The 17,032-nt window shown below is 44.2% G+C and overlaps 1 protein-coding gene across 4 annotated transcripts in view; it reads left to right on the top strand.

Moving 5' to 3' along the window:
* The window catches only part of DOK5 (docking protein 5), a 45,461-nt gene extending 34,724 nt beyond the window's left edge, over nt 1–10,737 (top strand). For 2 of the 4 annotated variants that reach the window (XM_064167591.1, XM_064167592.1), the window contains exons 7-9: nt 6,103–6,165; nt 6,353–6,473; nt 10,083–10,737. In XM_064167591.1, the coding sequence (XP_064023661.1) occupies nt 6,103–6,165; nt 6,353–6,473; nt 10,083–10,150 (252 nt within the window). In that variant the 3' untranslated portion in view covers nt 10,151–10,737. The remainder of the gene's footprint in view (nt 1–6,102; nt 6,166–6,352; nt 6,474–10,082) is intronic. The other 2 variants (XM_064167594.1, XM_064167595.1) reach the window with 1 other exon arrangement.
* The last annotated feature ends 6,295 nt before the right edge of the window (nt 10,738–17,032 follow it).

Genomic DNA, 17,032 nt, shown 5'->3' on the forward strand with positions numbered 1-17,032 from the left:
TTATGAAATATAGAAATGAACGATGCAAAACTAAAATACAGATTGAGAAAAGGTAGACACAATGCTGTTGGAGATTCTATACTAGGCAAGTCAGTTTTATGGCACATGCACCTTATATGTTTTAGGATTGTATTAAGTGTTAGTTTTGGTTGGGGTTTTTTTGGTTATGAAGCTTGTAGAACAAAAAGGGATGTTCTATTTATCCCATATTACAATTGGTCTCTATTCTCCAGGACTCACAGAGTCAGCAAAATTATTATCTTGAAGATAATGGGTTTTCAGAAATGTCTAAAATGCTCAGAAGTGGCAATAGTGGAAGAGCTTGGCTACAAACAACCATTCCTATTCCAGGCAGTAGAAGCTGGTTTTATGTAATCTGCAGCAAGACTTAATGTCTTTCTCTTATTGTAAACATAAGCCCTGCTGTTATCCACATCCATGTCTAATCCTTTCAGTAATTATTAATATTGTGGAGTAAGTTGTAGTGTTTCATCCCAGCTGGGATGAAACAGAAAGTGCTATTACTGCACGTGCAAGTTCATGAAAAGATGAGGGTGGATGTTGAGGGAATGGAGAGGGGAACAATTATCTTAATTACTTATATTTCTTTTATTCTTCCACTTTCTTGGACCTGAGACAGAATGGAATCCAAATGTGACGGGAAAACTATTTTTCTTAACAATCCAGTGAGGAGCGGAGGAACAATAGGAAACTCTTTCCAAGTGTCCCAGCTGATCTCAGGGACTTGGATTGGTTCAGCTGAGCATGCAGGCAAATGGGTGATTCTGTATGTAGAGAGGTGGGATAGATGAAATGGAAAATGGGAAAATTGCACTCTGCTTCTGTGTGGGTCAAGGAAAATTCAAGTCTGTTTCTGTGTGGGTTAAGTACTGTCTTTACTTTCAGCATGAAAGAAACTAGTCAGTGTTTTTTTGTGAGAGAAATACATTTCACACTATACAGTGTGATATGCCAGTGTTTTGCTGATGCTACTCTTATCAGCTTATGGCTGGTGTCATTACAGTGTGATCCTGCTTCCCTCTGGCTGTGAGGGTGAATTCCTGATTGGAGCCTTGTGATAGTCCCTAACCTGTGTCCATTTACAAACACACTGTGTTCCTAGCAGTTCTGGGGTCACTACGAAGAGCTTGACACTTTCCTTGCTTCCTTTCAAAAACGTTAGAGCCAATGGGGAGCTCTGCAGCCAGCAATACTGTTATTTCCCCCCCCCCTTCCCAGAAAAGTTTCTTCTAACATCATCTTCAGTTTTGACTTCTGTTTAAAACCAAGAGCCTTTTAATTCTAGTTTGATGTGGGGAATTCTTGTCCAAAAGTATTCAAAATGATCTGAATTGGGACAGATGGGTAGATGATGCAAGTACTCAACAGTAATTACTTTAAGCAGATTAAAATGAACCTGGGCTAAGTCAGCATAACTGACTGTAGCCCACTAGGATGAGAAGAGATTTATTAACCTGTGGAGAAGGTGAATGATGAAACAACTTTGTTTTCAAAAAGCAGGGTTAAGTTCTGTGGCAGTTGTGATTAGGCTTGCAGGCAATTTTGTGTTTGGTGGTTTTATATATATCTAACAGCATCTTTAATAGTTGATGCCTGATGCTGTACCGTAAAATTTCCATCTTCTGTGTGCCACTAGTCTCAACAGATGCACAGTTGCTGTAGATTTCAATTGAGAGCAGCAGCATAGCCTCTAAAAGCTTTTTCATGGGCACTGTGTCCAGCTATAACCCTTAAATCTAATTTTATAGACCCTAGAGTGCTAAGTGTGGGATAAGAACATATTCCTGGTGAGCTGAAGGGTTTGTAATTTAGTGGCAGAATGTAATTGTTTCAGATGACTCTGTGTGCCCCTGGATACATTTCTGAAGTCACAGGAGCACTGTTGTCTTCCAAAACAGTAAGACTTGGTGGCATCTCTGGAGTTCAAGGATGTTTGGATTGGGAAGTCTAGGCAGAGGATTGTCATATCAGTGTAGAACTCAGGTGACTTACTTTTCTGAGTACAAAATACTTGTTCAGATTCATTTCCCTTGTATTTTCCTTTCCTGGTTTTGAAGGAATTAATTTTGGATGCTTGGATCTCATGCTTGGCTGTCTGTATTGTTTCTATGTCCAAGAATTATGTACCTGTGTGAACTTTGTATTAATGAAGCTGGAGGTATTTCGAGAAAGCATAAATAAAGGAGAGTAGGAGATATGGTGGTGAGAAATGACATTTAATACCCAGTATCTTCTGTTTGCTCTTGTAATTCTGGTGACTCCTGCACCAGTGATGTGATTGTCCAAAACGAAGATGGTATTGAGCAACCTGAGGGCTCTAGGAGCCTGCAGACACACACACAAAAAAGGTGGGGAGGGGAGGAAGAAAATTGAATGCCCCATGCTGACAGAGCAAAATAAATCTGCCAAGTACTGTTGAGAATGTGGGCTATAATGTGTCTGTCACCTCCCTAGCAGTCTCTCTCTTTATATTACAGTATGTTGGTTCAGTTCATGACTATAGCTGTCTCTGGCTCTTGAAATACATGTGGAAGATTGATGTGTTAGTGGTTCCTCAGCTGGGAGCCTCACCCTGACACTTTCTGACAATGTGCTGTTGCTTACTGCTGAGTTTTGAGCAGATGCTGGTCAAAGTCTGGCACAATCAAGTGGGTTTTATTTATTTTCATTTTCAGTGACTTCAAAGAGCTCTCCTTTTTCTCTTTTAAAGGGAAGAGAGAGCTGGCTTTTATCAATGCATGAAGTCATTCTGGGCATCTGGTAACTCATTTCATACAACTGTTTCTTTCCTTTCACTTTTACATTGCCAGACAATGGAAAGAAAATATCTATTCAAGTTACATTTTCCTGAGTATTTGGTTGCCATGAAAACTGACAGGAGCAGTGCTGCCGCTTGACTGCTGTCATTTAGGCCTGCTCTCAGTTCAGGTTGCTTTAAAAAAAAAGACATGACAATTTGACATCTCACTAAGAAGTAGTAACTCTGAGCTTACCACTTTGGGCAGCTGCAACTTAGTGCTTCATGGAAAGGTGTTTATAAGTATGCAAAGGGTGAGTGTCAGGGGGATGGAGCCAGGCTCTTCTTGGTGATGTCCAGTGGTAGGACAAGGGGCAGTGGGTGCAAGCTGAAGTAGATAAGGTCCTACATGAACACAGGGAGAAACTTTTTTACTGAGTGTGACAGAACACTGGAACAAGCTGCTCAGAGAGCTCATGAAGACTCCCAAATTCTGCCTGGACTCATTCCTGTGTGACCTGCTCTTGGTAATCCTGCTCTGGCAGGAGAGTTGGACTTGGTCTTTTGAGGTTCCTTCTAACCCCTAACATTCTGTGATTCTGTGTTATCAGCCAATTCAGCAGCAGCCTTCCCTCACACTTCTCAGTAACCTGAGTGAGCACTTTGCACTGGATCCAGCTGATGTGTGAATGCCTCTGCCCAGGTTGGAGCCTGCTATTACCTCTGGCTGTATCAGATGCCCTGAGAGTGGAAGTGGTGCTCACTAACTTCTGAAATTAGGAGAATAATGATTATTAGTGTAAGATGGATAGCAATCAGAATAGCAGCAATATGTTAGGGCAGCTGTTTAGTCTAACATTCTGTACTTTTGTTCTTTTGAGCTTAACAATTGCAAAGCAGTTGCCTTTCTCACTGGTTTTGAGTGATTACATGAATTTGCTGAACTGGGGAGAAAATTCTGTCAAAAGCAGGGTGAGTGCAATTTTCTCTAATTGGGGATCTGAAAATCCAGTTCACCTAGTGCAGGTTGTTCTGCCAAATCTTTCAAAATTGGATTATCCATGCTGAAGAGACCAGCCAAAACTAACAAATCTTAAATCATCTTTCCCTTTCGGAGCCATGTTCATAGTTAACTCGAGACAATGCTGCTGTGCAGGTGTTTTTAGGGGATTGTGGAGGGCTTGTGGTGGGTTTTGATATGGGTTTTTTTTGGCAGTATTTTTTAAAACTAGTTTGGTCTTTTTAATTTTGCCAATTTGTTAATGTGAGATCCAAAAGAGATGACTTGGGTTGGAAGGGACCTTGAAGATAATCTAGTTGCAACCCCCCTGCCATGGGCAGGGACATCTTCTGCTAGACAAGATTGCTCAAAGCCTCATCCAGCCTGATCCTAAATACCCCCAGAGATGGGGCATCCACAACTTTCCCATGCAGTTCTTTCAGTGTCTCACCACTGGAACAGGTTACCCAGGGAAGCTGTGGACAACCCCTTGCTGGAAATGTTTAAGGCCAGGCTGGAAATGTCCTATTGCCCCCAGACTGCTGTGAGCCCTTGAAAAGTTTTGCATTGGACTACCATATCACACATCATTTTGATAGGCATTGCTTTGGAAACTGGATCTGTTGAAGAGGGAGGTCCTGATCTCCTTTCAGGTTTCAGCATCCTCCTTCCTCCCTGGGCAGAAGAGGGTAAGAAGCTGTGGATGAGGTGCCCTCTGGTTAACAAATCCTTTGTTGTATTAATGATGCATGGAGTCACAGGTCCTGCATGGCTCTCTGCTCCCAGCCTTTGCTCATGCGTGTTCCAGCATATCAATTCTGACTGGTTTCAACCTGCTTTTGGTGCTGGCTGCTTCTGCAGCATAAAGCCAGGTCATTATCAAGTTATTCCTACTCTCTCTGTTGCCACAGAGATACAGTAGGTTAATTGTGAGAATAAAATCAATCATCATTAAAGCTGCCTGCACTCACAGTCTGAGGTGCTGTGATGAAGCTCTGTGTATTCAGGACATGGCACACTCTCATTCTTATCTCTAGCCATGGAGGTTTTGGGTTTTTTTCCCCCTGCTGACTGGGTTCAGGAGAAGCACCCTTTCTTGCCCTTATCTCTGTCTTTAATTTTTCTCTAGTTGTGTTTCTCTTTTCCTTTCAAGATAGCATGTTGTTTCTTTCTACTCCTCCTGACAGCTGAGCTGTTGCTCAAATTCCCTTAGCTTGTTGTCCAACTCAATAAATGGAACCACCAAAACTACAGCAAGAAAGTGCTATCCTCACAATGGTCTGCTGAGTTTTGTGCTCAGTAAAAGATCTGTCATTGTTTGTTTCCATGGTGCTGAGGTGTGTGTGGTGACACCTCAAAGGGTGTCGGGGCTTTAGTGAAGCAGTTGTAATAAATACAGCATATGGTGTAGGTGGAACCTTGCATGGTGCCATGATTCATATCCAGCTGATGTGGAGGTGGGTGTGTTAAGAGCAGGAGTTAATCTGGGTTTGGTTTGGTTTTGTTCTAGCTCTACGTCATAGGCACAGTGTCCACCATACAGAGAGGTGGCTGAAGGTAGATGGAACCTCTAAATAACTTGGAAATGAATGTCTTCAGATACAGCCAACCTCACCTCTCATCTGTGCTTGCTTCACCTGTTTATTTTTGCTCCAGAATATTCTGATCTTCTTTTAAAATGTTCTTTTGCCCCAAGTTTTGTGGAACTAAACCACCTTTTTCTTCTGTAAAAGCCTATCTTTTATCAATTAGAAAAGTCAAGTGCGTTCTTAGCATGTCTGAATTGCTATTTTCCTGAGCTTTGGAAAGAGAATTTTAGCTGTACCGTTAAACTTATGATAAAATCCAACTCTTTGTATCAGCTTGCAAATATATCTTACTGAGTTCTTGGAGGAGAAAAAGCCTTAGAATAATCAGTTCTCATGTATGGTTGAGTTAAATATAGTATAAAGAACAAGGGGCTGCGATTACCTGAGAAAATTCAGATGGAGTTGCTGTATGGAGTGGGTAGTGAGATGGGGCCTCCAGCAATACACTGCAGCTCACATGCTCTCTTCTCTGTGTACCTGGATGTGCTGTTTGTTCAAAGAATGCAGCCAAAGGATGTAGTTATCTCCTGTTGAACTCCTGTGCCATTCAGCTGGCATGTTCCTCACTTGTAGGGGAGAGGAGTTTAATAGAAAATGCTTCAAAAGTAACAAAAACAGCTCATGTGAAACATCTCCTATCAGATTCTGTGTGCTGAGGTTGTATTTAGCTTTGGGAAGACTCTCCGATGGCTTTGCTAAAGGGGGAGCTTGCCATCACTCTCCTGCTGTCTCCTGATGCCTGATTTTTGTTTCAGCTACTTGAGTTAAAACTCCCCTCAGGGGAACCAATGCTAACCCAGGACCGGGGGAGCACCAAGGTGAGCTTTGGTGTGCAGCAGCAGCATGGCCTCCTAACCTGAGTGAACTGTACCTGTGGAGACTAATCCCCAAGTTGCTAGTGGGGGGTGGGAAGATGAAGGGAGGGAGAGGCTGTGCTGGCTATTTCATTAGAAGTTGTTTCAGGCAGCGTTTGTGCTATTCTCACATCAGTTTCCTGCTTTGCAGCTGCAGATGAAAATGAGCGAGCGAGCCGTGTCCCTCAGTGCCATGGTGCCCTTGCCCCGCAGTGCCTACTGGCAGCACATCACCCGACAGCACAGCACCGGCCAGCTCTACGGGCTGCAAGGTAATGGGCTGGGCTGGGAGCAGCCAATGCACAAAGCAGTTCATGATGTTGCTGTGTCGTTTCTGCATCTGCCCGTCTCAGGGAAGGCTGATGTTTGGGCTCAGGCAGTTGCCACTGCTGTCTGATTGATGGAGATGATCCTGCCCCCTAAGATGGGCCACTGGGTATCAGTAGGTACTCTTTGTAGTTCCTGCTAGAGAGATCATTCATCTGACAAGCTTTCTGGCCATTTTTACAGGCTGATCAGTAGTCAAGGTTGCCCAATTCTTTTTGCAACCAAACTCTTCTAGTGGCACCTATTTTTTTTGCTACACTTAGAACTGTTTGTCTCCCCTCTCCTTTGGGTGGATGTCTCACACTAAGTATGATGCAACTTTTGTTACTTATTTTGTGTACTTACTAACATTCAACCAAAACTGCATCCTTAAGCAGCTGAATTTGGGAAAGCAAAGGCTGTGATAAGTAGTTCTTGAAAACAGTTGCTTGAACATCCACACTGATGCCAACGTGAACTGCAGTGTGGCCTGAAGATGGGCAGATGTCTGCTCCAGATCCCTCATGCCTGAAAAGCTGCCCAGACTGCGGACAGGGAGCAACCCGGGGCAGGGGGCGTCTCGGCACCTAGTTGTCCCTGCGTGATCACAAAGGGACATCTAGTGGTTGTGAAGAGCATGGATGGGGAGGTGGTGAGGAGCGCGCAGTACCTGCAGGAGGGTTGCCTGACAGCAGTGCTGACTGAGCCGATTCTGCCAGTGTATTTCAGAGCGTGTTTCAAAACTGTATCTCGGTCTCCTGAGATGGTGAAATCTGCAGCATCTAACATGTACTGCTGTTACCTTGTGCTGCTTTCACTAGAAGCATCTTTGGAGTAGAAGCTGCAGGTGGTACCTCTGTGGAGCTGGTCCAAAGTCAGCATGTGGTAGTTGTGTGTATTTTTAGAATGAAACCCAAACCCAACCAGCACTCCAGCTGTATTTCAAAACACGTTTTTCCACTTTGAGCCACATGGACTGACTGAATTAGTGTTGGTACAGAACCAATTGGTGCTATTGATGAGCTGAGGGCAGGATCAGGGTGTTGCTTGGAAAATCCTGCAGAGGACAGACTGAACACTTGATAGAAGTATGGCAGCCTGGGATATTAAATGGAAGGAGCTAATTTCTGCTATAATCCTGTTTTTGCAATGTATGGGATAAAGACTGAGATTGATGAAACATTTGGATGATAAAGATGGAGTTGCAGCAGTTACCCTTTACCACTAGACAATGAAGCTTAGTTTGGCCATCAGGATACAAGTTATTCTGTGTCACCCCTGAAGGTCAGGGGTGGTGTGTACTGCACCAAGGGGCAGGCCTGTTCTTGAAGCCTTGTCCTGCTGAAAAAAACACCACAATTATAACCTGTTTGGTAAAACACCTCAGGAGCAGGCAGGGCTTTCTTGTACTAATGGGGAGATACCATTTACCAACATCAAGCGTTCAGAAACCGTTAGGCAGATTCACAGATTGCATTGGAATCTGTTGGAAGGGAATCTCAAACATTGTCTTGTCCAACACCCCTGCAGGGAGCAGGGACATCTATTGAATCGGGCTGCCTAGGGCTACATCAAGTCTGATCTTGAATGTCTTCAGGGATGGGGCCTCTACCACATCCCTGGACAGCCTGCTCCAGTATTTCACCACTCTCATTGTAAAGACTTTTCTCCTTATGTCCACCCTAAATCTGCCTTGCTCCAGTTTCAAACCATCACCTCTCATCCTGTTGCTGCAAGCCTTTCTAAACAGTCCCTCCCCAGCCTTCCTGTAGGTCCCCTTCAGACCCTGAAATGTAGCTCTAGGGTCTCCCCAGCGCCTTCTCTTCTCCAGGCTGAGCAGCCCCAGGTCTTTCAGCCTGTGTTCAAAGGGGAGGTATTCCAGCCCACTCATCATCTCTGTGGCCTTCTCTGGTCCCATTCCAGCAGGGGCACATCTCTCCTGTGCTGGAGGCCCCAGAACTTAAAACATCCTGGTTTGGAAAACTTTAAAGTCTCTCTAGTCTCTTGGGTTTTTTTGGGTGTGTGTTTGTTGTTTTATTTGTTTTGTTTCCTTCTTACTTTTTCTTGGTTCCTAGGAGTTTCTCAAAGAACAAATGCTAGATATTGGGTTTACTTTAAAGGTGGAGATTGATAGGTTAGCACCTCCAGGACATTTAATATAACAAGCTGAGATTAAAATTTACAGGCACTGGCAGTCTTGACACACAGAGCCATATTCCATTCTGGTCCCCTGATTTCAGAAATCCTAAAAAAAAGTGGTTTGTGTTGGTTTTTTTTCCCCAATTTTCCCCCTTTTTGAACACTAGAGGGGGCAGGCAGCACATGAAAAGCTCCAGCGAAAACCGTAGACATTCTCGAGGAGGCACGAATAACAAAAGCAGCACTTACACGCCTGTTCAAATTTGTTCAGTGAGTTAGAGCATGGGAAGATGACCTGCTGGTGACAGCCTGTGCCATATGAGAGCAAGGCTGCTTGCAGCATTCTGACTCAAATCAGTGGATTGGTTTTACTGTGCTGTACTGCAGAGCCCTTTATTAAAATGATAATTCAGCATTGAGCTGACACAAGATGAATAGAATGTTTGGGTACAGACTACTTGTTTTATATTTTAAAAAGTAGCTTGCTTGTTAAAACTGGAAAAAAAAGTTATATCCTGGAGGACTGTCATCAGGAGGAGGGGGCAAAAGTCTTTGTAAAGTAGCTATGCAGCCAGCATTGCAATTAGCATACATAGTGAAGTCCTTGTCTTGTTCAGCAGTCAGGGCTACTCCTTCAGAGGCACTCCAAGCACCTCTAGTTAGATGAGGTTGCCAATATCTTGAAATGCTTCACTTATTTCATATTCTTTTTTCCAGAAGTAATTGTTACACTGAGTTGTATACATATGTGAGAGGTGACTGTCAGGAGGATGAAACCAGGCTCTTCTCAGAGATGCCCAGTGACAGGACAAGGGGCAGTGGGTGAAAGCTGAGTCATAGAAGGTTCCATGCGAACAGAAGGCAAAACTTTTTCATTGTGAAGGTGACAAAACACTGGAACAGGCTGCCCAGAGAGGTTGTGGAGTCTCCTTTTCAGAAGACATTCAAAACCTGCCTGAGCATGTTCTAGTGTGACCTACTCTAGGAGATCCTGCCCTGGCAGGAGGGTTGGACTCAATTTTTTTTTTCAGGCCCCTTCCAGCCGCTAATGTTCTGTGATTCCGTGAGATAAATGAAGCTCAGTGGTGGAGGCACCCCAAACCTTTTATCCACCAAAGTTGTGCTTTATGATTTCTAAATTGCCTCTTGTCCTCTTTTCTGATGTACAGAAAAGACCTAATGCTGGTAGTACAAGCTAAGGTGTGCTTTAAATTTAAGATGTAAAGCGAGAACTTCTTAAAAATTCACCTTGTACAACCTTCAGTTCCTAAGGAAATGGAAAATAAAATCCAAGTGGAGGTGTTTCTGAGAGGGAGCAGCAGGTGAAGCAGGGCTAGGTTTAATTAAAAGGCTGTAATCTGCAGCTTTCTCAGTCATTTATGATGTGCCTCTGTCTTACTGAGTGTTGTTCTGTTTTTTTTGCACCTGGCATGAAGATGTTTCTAGCCCAGTGAAGCTCCATCGCACGGACACTTTTCCCACCTACAGGTCAGACCATCGGTAAAAGACTGCAAAGAACTGTACAAACTTTGGCTTCTGCCTGTGCATCCCAGTGGATGACAGATGACAGTAAGCAAGGATGGAAATGTGGAAAAAGTTCAGGTTGGGTGAAAAATTCTTGTGATACAAAAGGTTTTTTAAACTTTGTCAAAAGCTAAAACTGTTCTGTAGACATGGGCGAGGGGAGCAGAACCAACAAACCCTCCAGTGTATCTTTTATAGCCGGACAGAGAAGAAATCACTCCCTACCTATTTCCAACTGGTTTTGTATGATAGGTATGTTGTATATACATGAGCCTTTTCCTGTTGCAGTGTGGTTCCATTTTGTCTGTTACAGCTGTGTGTTCCCTGATGTCAGCTGTGTCATCCTTGTTTGTTGTAATGCTTCCCTTTAGTTATTTACATTATTTGTTCAGCCTAATCCTTGACCTTTAAATGGTGGCCAGTTTTAAGCATCTATTGGATACAATTTTTCCTGTGTGAAGCCTAATGAAGACTTGACTGATTTCTTTTAAAAGCACCCTCTCTATCTTCTATTTTCTGTATTTATTTCCATCTCTGTAAATGTTTAAAATAAAAAGTCCCACTTAACCTGTGGTGTAGTGCTTTTTGTCAGCATCAAGAACAGTGCTATTGTGGAGCATGGTATCATTATGGTATGGGTTGTTCCTTTGGTCAGTTGGAGTCAGCTATCTCCGCTTCTTATGCACCTCCAGCCTACTTGCTGGTGGAGTGGTGTGAGAAGTATGTGTAAGCACTGGAGCAGGTTGCCTAGGGAGGTGGTGGAGGCCCCACCCTTGGAGACATCCAAGGTCAGACTTGATGGGGTTCTGAGCAACCTGATCTAGTTGGGAATGCCCCTGCTTACTTCAGGGTGGGTGGACTAGGTGACCTTTAAAGGTCCCTTCCAACCCAATGCATTCTGTGATTCTTTTTTCCAAGTCAGTTCAGCCTTTCTGGTTTTTACAGTGTGTCCTGAAGTAACCAGTCACTCCACTAAGATCTTTTTTAACTGGTTTGGGTGTAGGATCTCTGTCAGTTCAATAAACATACCATTAATTGTGAAATAAAACACTGGGAAAATGTGAGAATTTTTTGATTTCCACATCCAAAAGTGTGGGAATAGCAGAACTGGAGGTGATGGAGGCTTTCAGGGAAGCAAACTGATGTCTGGTGAAGGCAAATGTGTTTATGAAGGTAAAAAATAATCAATATGCCAACATTGTTTAAGATATACCATAGAGCAAGGATAAACATAATTTATTGTAAATCAGGATTATGTTCACTTTGTTTCCAAGCTGAACTGCTAACATAAATAAGTGATTGAAAGGCATGTTATGACTAATAGGTCTTTATCTTTCAGGTTTATTTCTGCTAATGTATTCCCTTTAGAGCTGACAGCATCTGTTGTTTCATCATGGATATGACAGCTCAGTAAATGCTTTTATTCACCTTTCACTCACGTAGTGATTGATATGCTAAGATTATTTGTGGCTGAATAGATCAATTACAGAGAAAACCAAAAAAGCCACTGTAACCTTGGCCCTTAATTGAAGGATCATGAAATCAGCTAGCTCTGATCTTACTCTTTCTAGGGAAACTGTCTGAGAAGGATGGGAAAAAAGACATAAAAGTAACTTTGAATTGCTGTGTGTATGAGACAGAAAAAAGGTGCTTTGTTTTAGTTTGTGTCACTTAATCTTTGTGTTATTTCTGACTCAGCTGAAGGTTTGCTGTTCTGTAGTTACTGGCTTTATGGTGAGGGAGAGAGCTTCCTTGTACTTGGAGCTGGGGTGTTTAGACTGCACAGCAACCTGCATCTGCACGACTCTGATATGATGCCATTGTGTACCAGTTGGATGCCAGTGATACTTGATACACTGCTGAAAACAGATGCAGAACTGGAGTGAAGATCCTTCAGGTACATGAGATACACTCTGAAGAATTGTATTTCAGGAAATGTGCTGCAAATCCATTTGTAGAGCTATGGGGATCAGGGTTACCGTGGGATTCAAGGATCAGTGTGCTCAGTCCCTGAGCACTATTCTTCTCCAGTGTCTACCCTACATGCAAGCCCTCCATATTAATAGGATTTTTTTTGCGCTTGTCTTGTATGTAAAAAGGATAATAACACTTTTTTATGGGCTAGTTTCAATTCCAGCATAGCCCTTTGTATCCTTCAACCTTCTTTCTTGAATGTCCACAGCTTTTCCTAGGTAACTCTTTCAAAGGCATGGAAATGTTCATGCGGAGTCATCCAAATGAGCAGGTCCTTGGCTCTGTGTAACCTCTCCCATTCATAAGGCTTGAAGTAACACCATGTGATTGCTCAGACAGCTGCTTCTCAAAGACTGGACAGAAATGCTGTGTCCTCTGGTCTCTTTTATCCCACAAAAACCAATGGCCAACCTGCAGGCTGTAACTGTGGAGATGGAATAATGTATTTTAGCAGCAAAAGAAGAAGGAATCAGAAGAGAAAGCGTAGAGCTGTTTACCCCACTTTTCAAATCCCTGCTAAACTCTGTCTTTTGAGGAGGAATGAACCAGCAAACTGGCAAAAGCGCAGCAGGTAGATGGAGAGGGTCCAAGCTGCAGCAGAACTTGGTATGTAATGACCTAAAAAGGCTAATCTTGGAATAGAGTACACATTGCTTTTATTTTTCCTAGATGCTCTTATTACAGGTAACAATGCAAATGCCTTTATCTAAAATAGCATCTAGAGGCCAACAAAAAGGCATGGTGCTGCTGAGAGAAGTGAGACGGTTGACACCCTCTTCATTTCCACTTTATAGAGGGAAGTCAAGCAAGGAGTTGCCAAAAGTCACTCAAGACCTCAAGGTTAGTTTCATCATGCTTCAAACCTTAAAAGAAATATTTAATAAAGAGGATCTTACTTTTTGTTTTTACTTGCCCAACATTTAACAAAACAATTTTTGCTTTAGTGAGGTGAGGTGGGTGGTGGCTAAAAGTGGGTTAAATGAATTATTTGGACTGGATGATCCTGGTGGTCCTTTCCAACCATAGCATTTCATAGTGATTAGATGTTGTGCTGAGGGATTTGGTTTAGTCGAGGACTTGTCAGTGTGAAACTAATGATTGGACTCGATGACCTGGAAGGTCTTTTCCAATCTAAGAAATTCTGTGGGTTGTTTCAGCATCTGAGTAAAACAGTTTTATTTCTTTTGTCCTTGTCCTGTTGGTAATATTTGTTCTTAAAGAACAGTTTATTATTTGGTTTCATTTTATGTTCTCCCACCTTACAGTGGAAATGTATCATTAATATTTGAGCAGGTGAGCATCTCAAAGTTTGTGACTTGCGGCTGGAATGTCTTGAAGTTAAATAATCACACAGATAAAATTAATGTGGTAAGAGTTGTAACTGAATCCTGTTGCTGAGCAATTCTGGTGAGTGCATAATAATACTGCTGCCTCAGGCATTGAGATCAGGGGTCATGATGTGATGTTTCTGTGTATTCATTAACTTTCACAAGGGCAGATTGATCTTCTGTTTCCATGAACACTAATGAACCATTTTCTTATTTTTAGGGAATATTCTATCACTATCACTAGCCACGTAGTGTTTAAAGAAAAGCTGTTTTCAAACAGGAGGCTCTAATTAGATCTCAGGCCTCAGCTGTATTGATTGCTCTGCACTTCCTCAGTGGATTTACAGATGCCAGCAAATAAACTTGCCAGGAAAAAGTTTGTTGTAGTGGTTTCCTCTTTAGTGTTCCGTCTGTGCATGGGTCTGTTTCTTGACAAGCTGAAAAGAAGGAAGTAGGTGCTGGGCCATCCATGAAGATCAGCTTTCTATAGGAATATTTTCCCAGCTCTAAATGCTTTGGAAACTTAGCAACAGAAGGTGTGAGGTGATCCTCTCGCTCTGAACCATCCCAAAAAAGTTAGGCTCTCCCTTAAAAGTTAATCCCTGGTCTGTCAGCCGTACAAAGATGAGGTAGTGTAGAAACGAGTAACCCAGGGCAGCTGGAGCCTGGCTGGCTGCCGGCTGACAGCTCCGCAGCCCGGAATGCCTGCGGCGGGGTCTCGGCAGTGGCGCGATCTTCCCTGCGGCCGCGGGGTGCCAGCCTCTGCCCGGCAACGGGGCCAGGCTGCGGCCCCTCCGCAGCTGCTCTGCCCCTGGGCTATCGCTATGGCCCCGGCACACCTTTTCTTTGTCTGCTTGTGATGCCTACAGCATCCCCTCCGTACCGAGCCTCTTCGCTCTTTCCATAGCCTGCGCTTGTGTATCAACAGAAACCACGGGAAGCGTCTGCGTCATTCCGACCGGGGCCACAGAGAAGCGCAGCTGGCAAGGTGAGTCCGGGGCCGGCTGCTGGGCCGTGCCAGAGGGTCTCTGACTCCTCTGAGAAAGGAGCAAGGGAGAGTGGCTGATGGGTTGGGCAGGAAAACTGAAAAGAAAATTAAAGGAGCTCCAAGCTCATCCAGTCCAACCTAGCACCCAGCCCTAGCCAGTCATCTAGACCATGGCACTAAGTGCTCACCCAGGCTTTGCTTCAACACCTCAAGGGACGGTGCCTCCACCACCTCCCTGGGCAGCCCATTCCAGTGCCAATCACTCTCTCTGCCAACAACTTCGTCCTAGCATCCAGCCTAGACCTCCTCTGGCACAACTTGAGACTGTGTCCCCTTGTTCTGTTGCTGGTTGCCTGGCAGGAGAGACCAACCCCACCTGGCTGCAGCCTCCCTTCAGGCAATGAGGCCTGCCCTGAGCCGCCTCAGCCTCTCCTCACAGGGCTGTGTTCCAGGCCCTTCCCAGCTTCGTCACCCTTCTCTGGACACGTTCCAGTACCTCAACATCTCTCCTGAATTGAGGGGCCCGGAACTGGACACAGCACTCAAGGTGTGGCCTAACCAGTGCTGAGCAGAGGGGCAGATTTACCTCTCTTGTCCTGCTGGCGACACTGCTCCTGATCCAGGCCAGGATGCCACTGCTGGCTCATGTTCAGTTACTATTTACCAGTACCCCCGGGTCCCTTTCTGCTTGGCTGCTCTGCAGACGCTCTGTCTCCAGCCTGCTTGAGGCTGTGGCCAAAGTGTAGAACCCTGCACTTGGCCTTGTTAAATCTCATCCCATTGGCCTCTGCCCACCCATTCAGCCTGTCAAGGTCCCTCTGCAGGGCCCTACTACCCTCCAGCAGTTCAACACCTTCTCCTAACTTGGCGTGATCTGCAAATAAAGCAGGCTTAAAGGCTTGCTTGAAAGGAGGTGGTTCATTTGCTCATTTCGAGCTTCCAAACGTAAAGTTATGGTCACCCAACTGCAGTAGGACCATCTTTAAAGCTTGCAGAAAGCCACCTCCTTGCAAAAGGAGCAGTGTACTCAGAACTAACTCATCACAGCAGAGGAAACTCTGGCGGCAGGTGATTTATCTTGCCCTTGTCTTGCTGCTACAGGTCACAACCTAAGTAAGGAGTTTCATATGCTCAGATGAGAAGAAGCAGTGTTTAGATGGTCTCTTTCTTGGCTTAGGTTTTATTTCCAGTCCAACTGTACTCCCACTTGAGTTTCCAGGCTGAATGTATAGTAATAGTCCTGCCATTTTCAGAAACAATACAGTGAGGACCTCATAAAATAGTATGAAGAAGTCCTCTGGTCCTATTGGACAAATTATCTTTCAAAGGACACATAAACCAGAGACTAATTACCTATGCTTGTTAAGATGCTTTTGCTTTTTTTTTCCTCTAAGAGAACTGCACCCCAGCCACACTTAAACTCTGGCAACTGCCTGAAGTTTTTGTCTCAATTTTCTCAGTTGACTTTCCCTAGCCTCTGTCCTATACTTTTATATTCTGCTGTGACTATAAATAAATCTAACATACCCTACCATGAATGTGGCCATGCTATTTATGTGTAGTATATGAAATCATGCAAGAAACTCTAGCTTCTGATCGGATAGTGTCTGCATTTTGAAATCACTGGGTAAAAAATGACATTACAGAATGACTCAGAGAAATGAATAAGAGAAATTAGCTTATTTAATTTATATCTTTTTGACTGAATGAAGAGTGCTTAATTTTGCATAATGAGATAAACTGTGTACAGAAAACCTGTGTGCTGAAGGCAGTGCATCCTTTTGGGGTTGTATTGTCCATAAACCTGGAGTAAATAGTTGCATAAATACCTGTTTCTCCATAAATGTGTAATGACTCAGCTGAAGGCCAGGCAGTAATGATGTATGATCTCTCTTTTTGGCACGCTCAGTAAAATGAAAGTGTACCTATGCTTTGCTTAAATGAAACACACAAATGTTCTGCAGTGGAGGCAGGGAAATGGTAGCAAGATTCAGTTTATAGCTCCTGTGTCGACTGTCAAAGATTGAGGAGTCAGAGGGACCTATCCCAGCTAGAGCTGCTTGCTACACTGTTCTGGTGTCCCTTGGAGCTCTTGAATCCTTTCCTTCATGTAATTGTCTCCTCAGCAGCTCTGAGGAGAGGGACTTGGGGGTGCAGGTGGATAAGAAGCTCCACATGAGCCAGCAGTGTGCACTTGCAGCCCAGAGGGCCAAGCAGATCCTGGGCTGAATCAGAAGTGTGACCAGCAGGGCAAGGAAGGTGATTTTCCCCTTCTACTCTGCTCTGGTGAGACCCCACCTGGAGTACTGCATCCAGTTTTGGAGCCGCCATTACAAGAAGGCTGTGGTCATGCTGGAGCGTGCCCAGAGAAGGGCCACGAGGATGCTCAGAGGCTGCAGCAGCTCTGCTGTGAGCACAGACTGAAAGTTGCGGCTGTGCAGTCCGGAGAAGAGGAGGCTCTGAGGTAACCTTCTTGTGGCCTTCCAGTATCTGGAGGGGGCCTACAAAGCAGCTGGGTAGGGACTTTTTAGACTCTGAGGGAGTGACAGGACTAGGGGGAATGGAGCAAAGC

Source organism: Pogoniulus pusillus, chromosome 29 (assembly GCF_015220805.1).
Source record: "Pogoniulus pusillus isolate bPogPus1 chromosome 29, bPogPus1.pri, whole genome shotgun sequence".
Classification (NCBI taxonomy): Eukaryota; Metazoa; Chordata; class Aves; order Piciformes; family Lybiidae; genus Pogoniulus; species Pogoniulus pusillus.